Source organism: Euprymna scolopes, chromosome 35 (genome assembly GCF_053919585.1).
Source record: "Euprymna scolopes isolate OS-2025 chromosome 35, ASM5391958v1, whole genome shotgun sequence".
Taxonomy (NCBI): domain Eukaryota; kingdom Metazoa; phylum Mollusca; class Cephalopoda; order Sepiida; family Sepiolidae; genus Euprymna; species Euprymna scolopes.
In genome coordinates this window covers 15,425,728-15,446,544 of record NC_136516.1, presented here as the reverse complement: position 1 = coordinate 15,446,544, position 20,817 = coordinate 15,425,728, and the positions used below count along the sequence as shown (strand labels likewise).

General features: G+C 29.9%; 1 protein-coding gene across 1 annotated transcript in view; it reads right to left on the bottom strand.

Annotated features, from left to right (window-relative positions):
* Positions 1–3,340: 3,340 nt before the first annotated feature.
* LOC145259706 (glycerol-3-phosphate dehydrogenase [NAD(+)], cytoplasmic-like) overlaps positions 3,341–20,817 on the bottom strand; it is a 50,164-nt gene continuing 32,687 nt past the window's right edge. Inside the window, exons 6-9 of the mRNA XM_080117382.1 lie at positions 14,903–15,023; positions 12,811–12,920; positions 11,844–11,950; positions 3,341–3,787 (exon numbers count right to left, since the gene is read on the bottom strand). Coding sequence (XP_079973508.1) covers positions 3,685–3,787; positions 11,844–11,950; positions 12,811–12,920; positions 14,903–15,023 — 441 coding nt within the window. The 3' untranslated portion in view covers positions 3,341–3,684. The remainder of the gene's footprint in view (positions 3,788–11,843; positions 11,951–12,810; positions 12,921–14,902; positions 15,024–20,817) is intronic.

Here is a 20,817-nt window from a genome sequence, read left to right as displayed (position 1 = left end):
TTTGAGGTTCTCCCTCGGCTCTAAAGCATTGTTGAGGCAGTTTGTTCTCCGAGGTATAGACATGGTCCTGTACAATTCTAGGGGGTCCATCCTACCAGGATTTGCCTCCCCAATCTTTGAGAAAAGATTAGTTTATTGCTAATCGCCTGAGGCGCCCCTACCAGTGAATGCCGATGGCTAGCCAGGTATTTTTTGCAAGCCGAAATGCTCTTCCTCTAGGGCACTAGCTATTCAAATCTCATTTTCCTAAATATGTGGTGTATTTTCCAACGACAGGAGGCAGATGAACATATCTATAAAAATATCTTGTTATATTTTCAAAGTTAGAGACCAATAGTTTCTGCCAATTTTTATTTGATATTGTTGTCTCATGTTATTGGCAATATAATAATTTATTTCAGTACTTTTAGTTCTTTTAAAAATACTTTGACCATCGCAAATAATTCATATTAAGCCATCGCAGATAATCTATATTTAGCAACGTTTTTAACTTATCACCAAAAAAAAATAAATGAATAAAACATGGCAGGAGGGAATAACTCATTATTTATTGCAGAATATAAAAACCGTTGCCTTAGAAGTAAAATGTTGCTTCTATTCCTATGTCAGATTAAAAACTTTACTGCATCACGATTAACACCGGTATGTGCAGCTACCTAAATTATATATATAATAATGAATAAATACATATCATAAAAAAAATATATATCATAATATATCATAAAATCAATATACATATATCATAAAATTAATATATATATATATATATATATATATATATATATATATATATATATATTGATGGCTACATATAGACCAATATACATAATGATTATTTAAAAAATAAAAAATGAAAATAAAGGCCAGCTAACCTGGTTTCGATCCTCACTCAACAGAGCCAAATCGAGGACAATACGATTAAAAAAAGAAATAAATAAAGTCCTGAATATGGCAAGGGAAAGGAGAAAAAAAAATATCAAAAAAAAACAGGGGAAACAAAATTACATAGAGACCAAATTAAGTCCGAGAAGATTTTCTTTTTGCTTGTAAATAGAAGGTCTCATCGACTTAATATAAATAGTCTCTAGAATTTTTAAATTACATAGAGACTTAATTTGGTCTCTATGTAATTTTGTTTCCCCTGTTTATTTTTGATAATTTTTTTTTTCTCCTTTCCCTTGCCATATTCAGGACTTTATTTATTTATTTTTTTTTTTTTTAATCGTATTGTCCTCGATTTGGCTCTGTTGAGCGAGGATCGAAACCAGGTTAGCTGGCCTTTATTTTCATTTTTTATTTTTTAAATAATCATTATGTATATTGGTCTATATGTAGCCATCATTAAATTCTGTACCCCTCGAAAGATTTTCATATATATATATATATATATATATATATATATATATATATATAGTCTTTGAAGTTTTTAACCTTTAAAACTATACAAAAAATTACTTTTTATCATTCGTTAAAAAACCATCCAGTCAGTAAGTCATTTAATCACCTACAATCACTGCATCAACTCTCTCGAATTTACTATAATACCAATTTTTTTTATTTTTCAAGGGATCATCAGTTGTTTACCATGAAACACTGTTTCGGGGATTTAAAAACAAAACAGTATATTACATCATGGCTCTCCAGCAGTGTTGATCAAACACCACCACCCTTAATCTTAGGAAGAAGACAAGTTACAAACATTTGATCCAATTTCCTATTCTTAATTGCGGAGAGAGAGGGAGGGGGGAGGGAAAGGGGGATCCTGCTCCCGAGAGGTGGGAAATGGGAGCTGGATAGTAACTGTGGTCTGTAGGGTGATCCCTACCTTGCCCAAGTTCAGATATTTTCTTGTTTTGGTTTTTGTAAATATATATATATATATATATATATATATATATATATACATATATATATATATACATATATATATATTTACAAAAATCAAAACAAGAAAAAAAGATTAAATCATACTTTTTGTATTTTTTCGAATGTTACAAATGTTTCAACATCAACTAGACAATTTTAAATTTATATTGTTCAAAAATCTTCAAGGTTAACATCTCATCAGACTTATTGAAAGAAATACAAGATTAATACGTATCTGAACATGTTTTCATCTTGTTCTTAACGATACCAAGATGGTAGGTCCCATTGCTTCGTACCATTAATAACAGGATGAAAACGTGTTCACATACATATTAACTTTGCATTTCTTTCAATAAGTCTGATGAGATGTTAACCTTGAAGATTTTTGAACAATAAAAGTTTTAAATTGTCTAGCTGATGTCGAAACGATTTGTAACATTTAAAAAAATAAAAAATGTAATTTTTTTTCCTTGTTGTTTTGGTTTTTGAAAAAATATATATGAAAGCTTAATTGCAGAAACGTTAATCATGTAGCTTAATATTTGAGTCAATTTACCTGGTTTCATTTTTCTTATATATGTATATTGCCACTGGCTAATAGATTTTAATATATTAAACCTTCGGGAAAAGTTTTCTCATAATATATCATAATTTAGTAATTTAAATTTTATTATATGAAACGGTTAAATTTCAAATCTAGAATTTTTATTATATGCAAAACAAAAAATACATTTCAATAAGTATATCTACTTAACCTATAGGTTTTCGATGTCTACCTATCTCCTCTGAGGAAAAATATTAACAAATATTATAATGGTTTATACCTAATTTGCTAAATACTATATTTTTTTTTTTAATTTTAATGTATTTAGCAAATTATAAAATCATAAAATTTAAATTACTAAATTATGATTTATTTGCTCTATCTGGTATATTGAGCAATTTTTATTTAGCTGGGATTGTCTTTATAAAACATTACTGCCAATAGTATTTTGTAAGACTGATTAATCACTGGATTTCCATACCAGTAAATCTATGGTATTACATAATTCTGAAGTATATATATATCATAAAAGCAATGACTTGTTTTTTTACAGTGAAAAAGAAATCATGCATATGATGCAGGAGGTTTAACCCAAATTAGGGATTTTTTTTCAATTATATAGATAATTTAATCCCAACCAATTAAAAAAGCTCAATATACAATAGAGAGTAGAGCTTATTATAAGAGAAAGTAAATTAAAACTAAGTTGAACTTTACAATCAAAATTTATTGTTCGACTAAATACTCCAAAAACCACGACTTTGTAAATTGTTTTTTGGAGTATTCAGTTGGACAATAAATTTTTATTGTAAAGTGGAACTTACAGTTTTAATTTTCTTTCTTTTATATATATATATATATATATATATATATATATATCATAAAAGCAATGACTTGTTTTACAGTGAAAAAGAAATCATGCACATGATGTCAGAGGTTAAACCCAAATTAGAAAATTTTTTTTAATTATTTCTAAAACTGTAAGTTCAACATTCAACACACCGGGGTTACATTTATATCACTTATAAATCAATTTAAATCTTTTAATTTAAATTTTTCAATCAATCTAACAACTCATCACACCTTGTAATCAATCTCGAGTCTCACAGATGAAAACTTTTAAAAAAGGATAAAAAAAAATAAAAAAATGTATAAATCGGCTTTTGTTTGTTGTTGTAGTTAAATCTTTTAGTTTGTTGCTTGTTTTTAACATTTTTAAAATAATATTTGATATATTTAACAGAAATCTTTAAAAAAAACACAGTTGTTGCATATTAATTGGCTTTGTATTCTGGATGGTTTTTAAGTAAATCAATGAATTTGCTAGGCTCCATCTCACGCTGACATATAAGATGAACTGCCACAAACATTGGACACCTGAAAAAGAAGAAAAAAAAACACAATAAAAAGAAAATTGGATTATTTAGTGAGACGTTTGTTTCTTTGTTTATTGTTTTTTTTTGCTAAGAAAAAATTTCACACATGGAAAAAGATGAAAATAATTAAATTCCTTTCTCCAATATCAATCTATGCTTTCTAATGGCAATACCGTGAAACTGCAGTAAAGTTTTAAAGCTACATGCAGGCAAATCGAACATGCATATATCCAAGGTACTGGATGCATCCTTCGAAAACGACCTGTCGTCTATAGTCGAATAGCACCAAAAACGAATAGTTATATTCAATCCGACTAAGACAAACATTCTTTCCTTTTACAATTACAAAAAACTTTTGCAACCAACAATTGCCATGTTTTAACAAAGCCACCATTAGCCCATGTCTGGAGTAGAGTTGTCACAGTTGGGCTTGTGTACGAACCACTAGTTACTGAATCAACCGAAATATTGGTTCTGGGTTTGTGTTCTTATTTCTAATGTTGCATTGTTGAATATAAATATAATTTTCTAGCTGCACTTCAAAATGGATGCTTAAATCATATATACACACTGACAATTCTTTAGTCGCTATTCTCGAACTCAACACAGAGACGAATTTATCAAAGTATAATTTTATTTACAATTAAGCTTCTTGTTCATTGACAAAGCGAGACATTTAATGTAGGAGTTGGTTAGTGTGTGGCTCACCAACAGAAAGGTGTCAAGTTGTCAATCACACTTGCCACTGTCAGTATTTTTCTCTTATATATTCACAAATTGACGTTCCTGGAATTGTAAACATCAAGATAGTATATTCTTCTTTTCTATTTTGCATTGCGCAATTCATACCTTCTCACCTTAGAATGTAAACAGTTCTTTGTTTTCATTTAATCACAATTTCAATTGTTATGGGACAGAAAAATGTAGATCAACTCCATCTGGAATGTGCATGTGTGCATATGTCTGCTTTCAAATGTGCGTCGCCACATCTCTATATCCAACACTAATAGTCTGTCATCATGCTTATCCAATATTCCATATACTAAACACTTCTACAAAGCACCATGAAAAAAGATCAAAATAATTCAATTTCTTTCTTCAAGGATCACCTGAAATGCCATGAAACTGCAGTAAAATGTCAAAGCTACATGTAGGCAAACCAAACACACATATATCCAAGATAATGGATGAATCCTTAGAAAGTGTAGTTGAATGGGGTCAAAATTATAAGAAACTTTTTCAATGTCCAATAATCATATTTTTACAAAGCCACCATTAACTCATGCATGGAGTATTGTTGTCACTAAATCGACCAAAATATCTTTAAAGATGTGTTTCTTATTTCTAATAGTCTGTCACCATGCTTTTCCACTATTCCATGTACTAAACATTCCATATCTTTCTACAGAGAACCGGTAACACTATGATGCTGTATATTGTAAACCTACCACAAACATTACTGCAATCATTTTTACTAAATTTCCTAAAACATTGTCTACAAATTTTTTTATGACATTAACCGCTTTTCAATTCCTGTAATGAAAGTAGAGCCATATTAATTTCAATAAAGGTGCATAACTATACACACATATATACACACTATACATACGTACAAATATTTAAATATTAAAATGTAAGGACATAAATACTGGCATGATCCTATTTCCAAAATTACTTATCAATGTGACCCCCCCCCCTAAAGGGAAAAACAGACTTTTCGCCTGATGAGATCTTAGTCATTAATCACTATAGATTGAAACATCGTCATGTCAGTGTTGCAAAGTTTGTATATGTTAGTATAAAAAGATATGAATATAAATAGCTCTATTTATTACAGAACACTACCATATAAACCCAGTGGATATTCTCTAGATTTTTATCCTACAAATACAGTCTTAACTTGGTCTACTATATACTACGTGTATATTTGTGTGTGTGTATATGTGTATTGGGGTGGAGAGGGCTCCCGTAAGCCGTGGTGAAGGCAACCTTTCTAGGAGAAGCAAATCTCTGATTTAAAAACCATAAAGCGGAAGACCATTACCCGCATTAAGCTGGTCTGCAGTTTAATTTGTTGCTGGCTATCTTGCTCTTGCTTGTTGCTGGATCTCAACATTTTGAACTGAGAGAGAGACTTAGCTGTCGTACAAAGCTAAGACTCTGTAACATCATATTTGTATAGATATTCCCTCAGGCATTTGGGCTCATGGATTTTAAATGTCTGAGGGAGTGGCACTCGTCTGACAAGACGTTGCAATCATCATATATATACTAGTAGGGTAACTCGACGTTGCCCAAGATTGAATGATGATCAACGAATATTTCACACTCCCACACATTTATTTTAATCAAAAGTTGCAAACAAGGCAAATTGCCACTTTGGTGTAGGGGGCTACTATCAGGGGCAACAACTACTGGGGTACTATGTAGGGATTTGGGCAGCAAGATGTTGTTCACGTTACACTTGAACTTCTGCACGTCAGTACTGTTGGGGAAGCAGGGACCTGGAATGGAATTCCAAAGTCTAGCGGTTCTGGATGTTGCACTGTAGAGAACCTACTGTTGATTTTATAAAATTATTTTTTACATAAGAGCTTAAATTAATATTAAAAATCAAGTATCATGGTTCGACTGCACACTAAACTGAAACATTCATTTCGAACATGCCCCTGTCATATCAAAGAGCCTACTGTTGATTTTATATGCTGGACCTTTCTGATTGTGCAGTAATAAAACTTCTTGAATGCACTTGTGATGTTAGGCTGTTTAAGTTGTTAACTTTGGTCAAAATCGCTTGTTCATTCTTTTTTCGATTCTTGATTATCGATACTTATCGAAGACATTCCGATACAAAACCTATCTGCCAGATACATAAAGTACATTTGTGTGAAAATTTCAAAAAATTGGCTCAGCCGTTTAGGAATTCATAGGGAATGAACTTACACACACATACACAAAGTTCCTTTTATATAATAGTAGATGTGTGTGGTGGGGCAACTATCTTGGACGTATCTCCCATTCTGAAAAGTTGAGAAGTTTTACATAACAAGGGGCGTAACTCTGTTCCCATCTGACAACGAGCTGTGCCTGTCTATCGATTTAAAAGGAATTGCCATTTCGGATTTTTAAGTCATTGATTTGTAATGTTGCAACACATTTTTGACTAGCAATTCGATAAAATCCGAAATCTATAAGTCAAGATGTGTAGAAAAAAAGAAAAAGATAAATATTTTTCCTCTGCAGACAGAATTATTTTTTCTCCAACGGCAATTCTTCCAGGCTTCTTCACTTCACGTTACTTATTGCTGACAAAGCAAGGGGGATAACTCAATCCGATTTTATGTTCGTATTTAGTAATAACTTATTTCCACCTTTTTCCATTTAAAGCAAAATTTAAAAATAACAATGATTGCTAGACATAAGAATTTTTTTTTAATGGCCGCTTATGTCAACGCTCATTAAATCTAAGGGAGATAACCAGCATAAACATAGCAAAATAAGCATATTTTGCAAGATATAATTTGGGACGTTGAAACAATCAGCAGAACAATGAAAGAATGTTAAATGAAAAAAAAAAAAAAAAAATGATTACACGGTTACTGTAGCCGAGTTCCGGAAATTGCTGAAGCAGTTTATGAAAAGGAAACAAGTTAGCGAAGTTAATCTACGAACTTAAAATATAACAATGTTAAGTAACAAAATAAACTTATTAATTAATAAACTTAATTTCCTAAAGGAAAAAAATATTTGTATATGTGAAAAAAAAGTTATGAAAAATGTTTTCACAGCGAGCTAATCAATGCAGCTAAATTTTGAAGTTAAATAAATTCATTGTAAAAATCCTTTAAAAGATAAATATTAGTTTTCTGGGTCTATTTCAAAGATAATTAGTAAAGTCCTAAGATATTAAATTAAATAGAAAAAAAAACACCTTGTTTGTGCAAAAAAACTTAATTAGCCCTCAACAAGCAGGTAATTTACCGTTCACCAAAAACGCAACAAATTAAAAAAATGTAAACAAAATTATAAGGAGGCCCAAAATTTCAGCCAATTGAAACGCTGTTTCAAAATGAAGTCATGATAGTAAAAGGAGGTAGGGGTGTCAGATTTTTTTCCCCCCCAAACGTGCATCCATACATTCCTATTCTGAACGTTTGTATCAATTTTTATCATTTTTTTAATTTAATTATTTTTTTTTATGTTCCTGTTTTTAAATTTTTTTTTTTTAAATTTATTGTTCGAGATTATATAAAAATCATGTTATGCTGAAAGTTTCACATATTTGCGAACAAGGAAATTATTAAAATCTTGCATATAAAAATTATGTAAAATCTAATTTAAACAAAAAAGTAGAAATATTTTTGCTATTATAATTTTTTGTGTGAAAATATAAAATAAACAATACTTAATTCAATGGTAATATCGGTAGTTTGAGAAATTTATTTTTCTTCGAGTTATATCGAATTCATTAATACAGACTTTAGGGGCTTTTTTTTTAATGTTCCTGTAAAAATTTTTTTTTTTTTTTTTTTTTTTTACAAATTACGATGCTTTATTTATATAAAAAAAAGCAAAAATAAATTCTTGCGTTTTTTATTTGCTACTAAAAACCATAACTTTAGTAAAGGTATTTTTTGTTTAAACAAAATAATACATTTCCACTAAGATTTAAATAAAAATAATTAGTTCATTATATTCCGCGATTATTATTTGATAAATACTGAAAATTTCATTAAAATTGGTTAATTTCCTGATTTTTGGTGATTTTTTAAAGTAAAGTGAGGGGGGTCAAAATGTTTATACATTTTGAGCATTGGCATTCATTTTGCACGTACATAACGTACTTTCATTTTACACGTACATAACGTACTTTCATTTTGCACATACATAACGTACTTTCATTTTGCACGTACATAACGTACTTTCATTTTACACGTACATAACGTACTTTCATTTTGCACATACATAACGTACTTTCATTTTGCACGTACATAACGTACTTTCATTTTACACGTACATAACGTACTTTCATTTTGCACGTACATAACGTACTTTCATTTTGCACGTACATAACGTACTTTCATTTTACACGTACATAACGTACTTTCATTTTGCACGTACATAACGTACTTTCATTTTGCACGTACATAACGTACTTTCATTTTGCACGTACATAACATACCTTCATTTTGCACATACATAACGTACACAAAACAAAAGTAAATTGTTAAAATGTTCCGATGTTAATTAATCCACAACAAAAAATTAAATAAACTTGTTTGAAACGATGGTACTTAATCAAAAGCAAAAATTAAATAAACTTGTTAATTAACGAAAATAAAACTTTTTTTAAGAAGATTTTGAAGTATTTAAACCATCATTTTAATTTTTTTTAAACGAAAATAAAAAAATTAAAAAACAATAAATTTGTTTTTCTTTATTTTAGGTAATCAGTCAACGTCAGGATGATTAAAACTTTTTTGAAGGAGATTTTGAAGTATTTAAACTGTCAATGATTAAAGTTTAATTTAATTTTTTTTTACTATTCTGTAGTTTCATTTTGCAAGGTATAATTTGGGGCACATAATAATTAACGCACACAAAACAACGAAAATAGAAAACTTTTTTTTTTCATTTAACAATCTTTCATTGTTCTACTGATTGTTTCATTGTTCCCAAATTATATCTTGCAAAATATGCTTATCTTTGTTATGTCTATACTGGTTATCTCCCTTAGATTTAATGATCCGTTGACATAAGCGCCCATTTCTGAATTTTAGGTTTTCAGAACAATTTTTGGTACTTATCTAGAATTCAACCTAATTAATAAAAAAAAAAAAAAACAAATACAGGAAAATCGTTATGATGTACATATCCATCACAGAACAAAAAATGCCATCTTCCAAAAATCATCTAAATTGATAAAGTGGTTTTATTTGAATTAAAAAAATCAAATTTTATGAGGAATCAAAGATTGCCTCTAGATATGTGAAGGGATGAGGGGGGGGTCAAAGTACAGGAAAGCTGCTAATTTTTATAAAATTTTCAGTAACAATCACAGAATATAATGAACTGAATATTTTCTTTTAAATCTTAGTGAAAAGTTTTTAAAAAATAATAAAAAAAACACATGAATTTATGAAATACCCTAAAGTCTGTGTTAATGAAATCAATATAAATTGTAAAAAAAAATAATAATTTTACAAACTATTGATATTATCATTGAATTAAACATTATTTTCTCCCAAAAAAAATTATTGCAAAAAATATTTCATGTGATTTTGATAATAGTTTCTGGGAAAATTTAAAATATGATGTCGTAATATTTCCTTTGTACACATGAACGTGTAAACATTAGCGGAAGAAATTTTTTTTGAAAATCGAAAAAATAGAAACAATCAAAGAAAAAAAATATTTTAGAAAATGGGATAATTTCTATTAACGATTAATTTGAAGAAATATGGGTGGACAGAATGGCTATAAAAGTTATAAACTTATATATTTATAAGTTTATAACTTTCATTAATAAATAATTTTCTTTCAAATTTGAATTCTATTTAATCAATAACAAATAATTGTTTTAGCATATTTTTTAATGGATAATATAATTTCAGAATAAATCGAGCAATGCAATTGACTTTTTGATCAACATTTCACAAACTCAATAATTTTAGATTATCATTAAATAAAAAAAAACTTATGCCAAGTTAAATATGAAACATTTTTTTAAAGAAAAATAGATAAATTCTTACTTGTGTAGATTTTAAAATATTCTAATTAAATAAGAATTTCCTGTGTTATCACAACAAAATTAAATTAATTAAATAAAATTAATACACTTATTATGATCCATACTTTTGTGAAAATTAGCAGGAATTGTGTTTAGACTTGAATTATATGTTTATTTATGTCATAAATCACTTTTGAGAGAATAATTATACAATTTTTAGTAAAAGAAAAGTATATGCGTTTTCTTTAATATGGTATATTAAGAGTTTAATTTACTAATTACTGTCGAAATAGTCTCAGAAAACTGATAATTATTTTTCCAGAGATTTTTTAAAAATGATTCATTCAGACTTGAAATTTGAATACATTTTTGTTTGTTCAACATTTGTCACATTAATTTCTTTTTTTTTTTTTTTCCTTTTGAAGATTAACTTTGGTATTTTATTTTTCAAGCACAATCAAAATTTAAATCTAAAACTAAAAAAAATTATGATTTTAAGAAGCAGTGTCATGTGATTTTTCGAAAATTTTTGCCAGCACTTCTATTATATCTTGCTTTGCCATTTTTAAAATTCATCATTGGTTACCTCCCTTTAACAACCTCTCTAGAGACAGAGATTAAAATCAAGTTTGTTATGATTAATAAATCACTAATATAAAAAAAAAAACAATACTTGATTAATGTTAATTGAAGATAAGTCATCTTCAATTGCTTGTTTGTCTTGTTAGAATTTTTCATGATCAAGATATCTACTGGCATTTCATAAACAATGTAGATACTTTGTTTGCTTCATCAATTTTTGGTTCTATCAATACGAGCTTTGTTTTTTTTTTTTTACTACAACTAATGTTTTCATAAAAAAATATCAAAAACTGTTGTAAAAGTATATCGAATGGTTTTGATTTGTTCGTCAGGTGAAATTAAAAAATAATGAAAGAGACACTGTAAAGAATAAACTGAAAAACAATTTCATTGACAATAACTAAGTGTTTTTCGCAATATGACATATCGTTCTCTGATAGGTACAGGCATCATAAAGATTTTTTTCTGTGTTTTTTTTTGGGGGGGGAGGTTAATGAGGTTGAATTCTACATAAAAAAGATTTTTTAAAATGATTTTTACAATATGACATTTTCGTTCTCTGATGGGTACAGACATCTTAAAGATTTTTTTCCGTGTTTTGGTTTTTGTCTTTTTTAAATTATGTTGAATTCTACATAAAAAAATAAATAAAAATTTGGATGCGAATGCATTATCTTCAAATTTCTGTTGCTTTAGTGTAACACATAATTACAAAAATTGTCGATTGTATACGAAATAAACTTACTGATCTAACATATCTTTTTCTTTAAGAATCGCATAAACCTCTTTCGCTGTGGGTGGGCCTTGAAAACTCTGTCCATTTAAGATTTCTTTTTCAAGTTCAGGTACCGTCTGCAAGTAAGAGGAGGAAATAATCAAAGCAAAAGTCTGTTTAAGTAAATTGAAGTGTTAGTCGCTGTAGGCCTCTGTTAATCATGGGTGATGCATCTTTTTTGGGTGCTAGCCTGAGTGGTTTGATATGAACGGCATACTATTGCCTATATAGCATGCTCCCCCCCCCTCTCCATATTGCTGATGGATCAAAAAGAACAGAAATAAACCAAACAAAAGATTATAGTAAACAATAACAAAAAAAAAAGAACAGTGGAAATAAAGATAGATTAACCAACATGGAAAGGCCATCTCATGTCTAATATGTGGACAGGGGGGAGCAAAAACAAAAGCAACTATAAACAACTTTAAGTGCCAGGAAGTTAAAAATAAGAGGAAAATATATATGTACATAAAAGGAAAAATATAATAAAAAAAAGAAAAAATATAACAAAAAAAGATTAAATAAGTTTATAAACAGAACAAATGTATATAAAGTTGTTCACCAAGGTACACAAAAGGTAGTTGAAATAGGATTGTTAATCAAGATATGCCGAAAACCTTTTTTTTTCTTTTTTTTTCTGTCTCTTATTTTCTCTCTATTTTTCATTGACAGCCTCATTCTTTCCTTATGTATTTCTGCCCTTTCTTTTTTTTTTTTTTTTTTTTTTTTTTACTTCTAACATGTTTTTCTTCTTTTTTATTTCATTTTTTTTTTTTTCATTAATCACGTCCAAAGCATTACAGGCTTAGTGGGGCCTGGCTCATTTCTCTGACCCAAGCTTGCCACATTAGCATATAAATGTCTGAAGCCCTAATCATGGGTTTAAAGTTTGTGTTGTAATATTCCCCTTGTACATAGTTTGAATAAATAGACTTACCTTTTTTGTTTTCACAAGGGCTTCACCAAGTTTTCTGTTCCTGCCTCCATGACATGTGGTCACAAGATCTGCAAGGCCACTGCTTTCAAAAAACGTCCTCAATTTGGCCCCTAAATAATAAAAACAAAGAAATGGGATGAAAAAGAAATATCAATTTGGCCATTTGCTTTAATGAGTAGCCAGCAATTCAAATTTCTTGTTCTCATATATATATATATATATATATATATATATATATATATATATATATATATAGATAGATAGATAATATTATTTATCTACATATTTATAAAAGTGAAATTGTCTGTGTGTGTACATTTCCCTACCAAACTACTCTGTCAATTTTCAGTCTCCAGACTCGAGATTTGACATAATGGGTATTGAGATTTGGGAAAATCTTTTAAATTGATTTTTGGCCAGAAATTTAGCTGTCAAGGGGTCAAAGTTCAACGATTTAACTTTTGAAAACTCTACCAAACTTCTGTCAATTCTTGGTCTAAACACTTGAAATATTAGATGTAGGTTACTTAGACATGGATCAAACTTTTTAACTTGATTTGAACCCAAAACAATAAATGTTAAGGGGTCAAAGTTAAAAAAAAAATTTTACCTTTGAGGTCTCTACCAAATTACTCAGCCAATTTTTGGTCTAAACATTTGAAATTTTACATAAAGTGTATTCAAACATAGGGCAAACTTCTTAATCAGTTTTTGGCTGAAAATTTGGCTGCCAAGGGGTCAAAGTATAAAAGATTTTAAATTTGCGATCTCTAGCAAACTATTCAGCCAATTTTGGGTCTAAATATTTGTAATTTTACATAAAAGATATTCAGACATGCAGCCAGCTTTTTAAAAAATTTGGGGGCTGCCAAGGGGTCAAAGTTGAAAGATACAACCTTTACAGACTATATCAAACTCCTTTCCAATTTTGGGTCTAAACACCTGAAATTTTAGATGTAGAACATGAGTCAAACTTATATATATATATATATATATGTGTGTGTGTACATAAAGTTATGAACAGTACATAGGGCCCAAGCAAAGCTGGGCTGAACTGCTAGTATATATATATATATATATATATATACAAGTTGATGAACCCGGCGTTGCCCTATATTAATGCTAAATTCTTTATAAAAAAAAAAAAAAAAAAAAAACTGAGACGCGTGCATGCAAGTATTATGTTTTTTCTTGTAAGTAAAAATAAAATACACAAGCTAAGATCCAAACTAAAATCTAAAGGCAGTGTGTCAAGTACGATAACCATTAGACCAACATGACATGCTGTTTATAAAGTGTTTTCAAACCTACTTATTCTTAATATAATGTGTACGATTCACACATGCATCCTCATGAAACAGTTGACAAACAAATAAAAATCTGGTGGGCCCCCCCCCCACGTACCAATTTTTCAATTTTTACCCCTTAGTAGCCCATTTTTCTGGATGAAAACCCAATTAAAAAGTTTCCCACATATCTGAATATCCTACATACCAAATTTCAAGTCTGTAGATCAAAACTCCGTTGAGTATATAGGTTGAGAAGTGTCCTCACAGACACACATTCTCACTTATCTATATATTAATACGATAGCGTGTGTTATTTTCTGTGTCGCACTTACATCCGGGTCGTTTAATTGTTATGTACTTCCATTTCTTGTCATAAATAATTTTACCAAGAATTCTTCATAAGTTTTGGTTTCAGTTTCAATTATAGCTGATGGTACTCGCATATAATATAACCGAAATGTATATACATGCATATATACCTACATGAATATACAGCTAATATATAACCCCCCCCCCCCCCACACTATTTGAGAAGAGGATTGAAAATAATGATCAACAAAATTTGATTACTTATGAGAACGGTTTATGACAAATAGTTGTTGACATTGTATTTGAAGATAACCATGTTGTAGTTTGCAGGGAAGCAGTTTCATGATAATGTGACTTACAGATGGGAAGTTCTTGGAAAGAAACTCTGTTCATCTAAATTCTGTTGCTGGCATTACAAAAATACAATTAACAGGACTTTCTTGAGCAGAAAGTTCCGAGCAAGACTATCATTAGATACAAGTTTAAATACGAACCTTTGAAGAACATATTGATGAAGTCTATCATTTCCATCATTCCGAGCCGGAGTACGGCAGCCTTTGTGTTGTCGCCCATGTTGAGGCCGTCAGTGATACCGGACCCGACAGCAACCACATTCTGGAAATTAGACAAGGTTAAGAGGAGATAAAATGAAATAAATGAGTTATGTTCGACTCGATTATTTTTTTCAAAAGTTTTGGAGGCAGTTTACATTTTTTATAGTATGACCCGTAAAAAATGCCATCGATGAAATCGTTAATAAAATCCACAATTCTTTCTAAAATCCAATCATATTTGTTACAAATAAAATTAAGCCTATACTGACTTGTTCACCAAGTTCCACATAAATGTCCAACAGCTTTTCTTTTATCATTGTTTAATAATAAGTACACCTAGATAATTTGGTGCAAAGATTTTGGTACTATCTCATTTTTTTAGCTGTGATGATCCTATTTCATTCAAAAATAGTCTGGTGTTTTTTTAATTTGATAAATATTATCTTTGAAATAATATTTATCAAAAGAAAATAATAATAATCACCAGACTACAGATAAATATCTATAAATGGTCTAGTGAGTATGAAGCCCATTCAAGATCACACCTACTGATGAGATAATCACCAAAGTGCCCCTCATCTCATTGAACAGCAATGAAACAAAAACTGTTGAAAATTCATGACTATGACATATTAACCTTTTGGTAGGTTATTTACTTAATATTGAAATCTAAGATGATCCTAAAAAGTCTCACTCATGGAATTGTTGATAAAATTTACAATCCTTTCTGCAATCCAACCATATTTGGTACAACTTTACTATATGCCTGACTTGACCACCATATTTCAATTGTGAATGTCCAACAGTTTTCGTTTTATCATTGTTAAATGGTAAGCACACCTGATTATAATCGTATGGCATTCAATTCTTGCAGCTATCACAAAATAAAACATGCAATCCATCATTTGTAAGATTTCCATATTCATAGATATTGCAATAACATTCTACTATTTTGTCATGGCTTTGAAAACTAATGCAACCAGAAATAATTCAATATTATAGTGACTAAGTTCACTATTTGATATACATATTATCATGCAAATTTGATCAATCTGTTTAAAAAAATATTAAAGTTGCAAAAATTTAATATTTTATAACTATAAATTATAAACTTACATATAGAAGAATCTTCGTAATACAGAGTGACCTACCCACCCCCACAAAAAAATGCCATCTATGGAATTCTTAATAAAAATCATATTTTACCAAATTATTCGCCCCAAAATGGCACAAAGTTTTCCCTCTAAAAAATACCATGTAATCATTAATGAAATTTACAATTCTTTCAGAAATCCAATCATATTTGGTATAAATAAACTTCAGTATATGCCTGACTTGTCCACCAACTTTCAGTCATTAATGTACAATGTAAGACTTTGTTTTACTGACATTCAAAAATAAACACACCTGATTACAATATGCAAAATTGTCAAGAATCCTGACACACATCTCGCTCTTGGCAATGTCCTGATTTTAGCTGTGATAGTCCACTTCAGTTCAGGAATAGTCTCAGGATTGTTTTCATAAACATCATCTTTGAAATGACTCCACAGATAAAAATCTGGAAAGTTAAGGTCTAAAGAGGATGAAAACTATGCATTCACACCTCCAACTGATGAAACGATCACTAAAGTGTTTCAGCATATCAACATATAAAACAAAGACTGTCAGACATTCATAACTTAGTGGACAAGTGAGGCATGAACTGAAATTTATTTCTACCAAATATGGTCGGATTGCAAACCATCCCCATAAATAATATGCCACTGATGGAACCGTTAATAAAATTCACAATTCATTCGACAATCCAACCATATTTGTTACGAGTTAACTTAATCTTATGCTGACTTGTCCACCAAGACTCACTTACGAAAGTCCAACAGTCTTTGTTTCATTGGCATTCAATGATATAGTGGGACACTTTGCAGATCATTTTACCAGTAGGGAGAATGATCCTGAATGGACTTCACACTCAACGGACCTTCGTTGATTTTTATCTGTAGAATTATGTATCTTTATCAAAACCATTCCCGGACTATTTCGGAACTGAAGAGTGGCATTATGACCAAAATGAGGGCAGTGAGAGCATCAAAGGGAAGCAACCAATACCAGAAAATAAGCATAACTGATATAAATGGGAGGAAGAGGGAAGGAGGGTTATTGGTAGTATTAGTTAGGTTGATGAGGTCTGGTGCTGGTAATGCTCCTCATAACCCCTCTTTCTAAGGTGTAGTGATTGCCACGGGGTCACTGCTTGGCTTTCCAGGCAGGAAACCACTTGCACATGGCCTCTCCTACATTATTGTGCTCATGGCAACACCTTCACGTGGTGCCCTCGTTTTCACTGAGCTTGCTATGTCATGGCATGACCAAGTACCAGGTGTAAAGGGTGAAGCCAACATTGCGCTCACTGTACTCCACCTAAAAACTCCATTGTCCAGGCCGAAGGACATGCCTACGTCTTCGACTCATGAAAATAAAAATTAGTTAGGTTGCAGTGTGACATAATCTCTCTATCTTCCTCTCGTTCTATTCTCTTTAGTTTTCTCCTCACCTTCTCCAAGTATTTCTCCCATCCCATCTCTCAGAATTTTCCACTCTTCCTCCTTAATATTCTCTCTTTCTTTCTCTGAATTCTTCCTCTTTCGCACCCTACTTTATCTCAGTATTATCCTCTTCCTTCTTCTCTCTTAGTATTTTCTCTTTCTCTCTCTCCTAATTTTTTTTTTTTTTTGTGTGTGTGTGTGTGTGTGTGTGTGTGTGTGTGTGTGTTTGTTTCTCTCCGTATTCTCCTCTAACAATATTTTTCTCTCCAAAAAAAAAATAAATAAATAAAATAAGTAAATACATAACTGGCCTGAGGCCAGAAAGCAATTAACAAGTATTTTTCCCCTACACACAATCAATGGACAACTCCAGCATTAAGAAAAAATAAGACTGATTAAAACAGATTAACAGAATGGGTAAAGGATTAAACAAATAATTAGTTAGAGATAAACAAAATTATAATGAACTAGCAGGACCTGTGGAAATTCCACAGGGGACTCATTCATATGTAATATATTGATGTTGACATTCTGTAGATGTTCAGTGCAAATGGAGACGTTCTGATATTATTGTAGCTTTTTTGTTAAAACTGCAAAAGTATTTATCTAAGCTAGCACGAACACCCGGCAAAGCCCGGTCGTAAAGTATGCTTAAATATGATATTTTAATTCTTGCAGATTTTGTATATATTATAGAGTTAATGTTCTATCGATTTTTATATATTATAAAGTTGTGATTTCAAAATAAAAAAAAATATATCCATATGACTTGGGTGCATTAGCTTGAATCGAAACTGAAATAAAAACTTAATGAAAAAAATATATGTATATATATATATATATATATAACGAGTTCCTTCAGCCATAATCGAATCCGAAACCAAAACTTCAGAAGAATTCTTGATAAAATTATTGATAAAAAATAATAGATTACTGGAGTGCCATCAATTTTAACCGAAACCAAAACTTCTGAAGAATTCTTGGTAAAATTATTTAGTACAAAAAATTGAAGCACGTAACAATTAAACGACCCAGATGTAAGCATGACACAGAAAATAACACACAAGCTATCTGTATACATAGATCCGAAAAAGTTTTCAAAAAACAAATATATAACAAATAAATGTTATCAAAGGCAAGATAAGTTACTTTTCTACCAAACTGAATATATTTTTCGTGTTTTTATTCAATGTAAGATGTTTATTCAGCGCGAAAAACATAGTGTTTACCAATGTATTTGAAAATTCAAGATGGCGCCTCACTCTCTCTTTACCACGGTAAGTTTGGGAAAAGGTGTTATAAATAAAAAACTAGACAAAATACTATTAAAACCCCGCCGAATATATGTCAACCTATGTCACGGTTACATATATTGAGCGGGTTTTTAACAGTATTTTATCCAGTTTTTTATTTATAACACCTTTTCCCAAAATTACCGTGTTAAAGAGAGTCAGACACCATCTTGAATTTTCGAATACATCAGTAAACACTGTATGTTTTTCGATCTGAATAAACATCTTACATTGAATAAAAACACGAAAAATATATTCAGTTTGGTAGAAAAGTAACTTATCTTGCCTTTGATAACATTTATTTGTTATATATTTGTTTTTTGACAACTTTTTCGAATCTATGTGTACAGTAATACAAACCCGATTTTTTTATATAAATATAAAAAGTACGATTTTTTTTTATACAAATATAAAAAGTACAATTTTTTTATATAAATATAAAAAGTCCGATTATTGAATTTTTTTTCTTTCAATTACTTTCGATTTTTGGGGCGCATGCACAATTTTAAAAAGAAAGATTAAAACAGTACGAAATTGAAATTTCCGTTCCATTTACAACCGTAAAACAGAGCGTTCTCCGCAAGTTTTACCATTTTCACGTGAAATGCGTTGGTTTAAGCAATATCTACACATTCACCTGATTGTCAATCAACTCTAAGTAAAATGGGTTATTTATTCTGATCCCTAAAAAAGTTGGATGCAAACGTTTTCGTATTTTAAAATATAGGAAGCCACTCGCTTTTTCTCAAACTTTTTAAATTTATTCCATCGACAATAGGCAAAAGCCTAATTAGTTGTTTGGGCATGAGCGAAACGGGTTTCAAGTAAAAAACTCAGTGCTTGTACAGAATTCAACCTAATTAAAAAAAAAAAAATGCAGAAACATCTGTATGATGTACATACCTGTCACAGAAACGAAAATGTCATATTCCAAACCTCATGTAAACTGATAAAGTGTTTTTTTTTCATAAAAAATCATTTTCTTTTTTTATGATTTTTAACAATTTACTGTTAATTGTAGCCATTACAACACGAATTCTGATCTCTATTTCTGGCAAGATTGTTAAGGAGAAAATAACCAGCGATGAACTTTAAAAATGGCCGAAGCAAAAGACACACCATCCTTGTTTCTTCATAAAATTTAGTTTCTTAGTTTAAAAAAATTACTTGATCAATTTATGATTATCGGAATATGGCATTTTTGTTCAGTGATGTAAATTTTTCTGTATTTCTTTTTTTTTTTTTTTTAACTAGGTTGAATTTTAGATAAGCACCAAAAACTCTTTGATAGACATACGTATCATGCAAACATAAATATCTTTACCAAAAATTTAAAAAAATGAAGTTTAATTAAATATAAAAATCGATTTTCGTATTTTGCTGATCCACTATTTATTAAATGAGGGACTGAATTTATTTCCCCTTGCTCTATGGGATTTCTGGTTTTATCAATGGCTGATTGAAAAAAAAAAACAAAAAAAAAAACGATAAAACTGATTTTTATTTTTAATTAAAATTCTATGATGCTTATTTGGAATTGCACTTGATTAAAAAATATATATATATGTTTATGGTGACGGACTCATCACGGAATGAAAAGGTCATATTCCAAAAATCACGTAAACTGATAAAGGAGGGCTTTTTTAATTAAGGAAATCAAATTTTATGAAAAAGTGAGGAGGAGATAGGGAACGGCCATATTGTTTTAAATTTGCTAAACTTCAAGGGCGACAATTCAATTCGACGACAGAGATTTTGTTAAAAACTTTTTAATGGCTAAAAATCGTAAAATTTTATTTTAATTTTTAAAAAATCCTTCGTCAATTTACAGGATAAAACACTATGCTTGCTGTTTCCTTTGCACTTGCTTAAAATTAAACATTTATAGCTTAATTTTTAACCAATCATATCCATCAGTTCATAGCTTAAACGGTAACAACACTAGAGAGATAAATAATAACTAAGGCCAGAGCATGAAAAATTCTGATTTCGATTCTAGCAGATGATACCCAAGTCA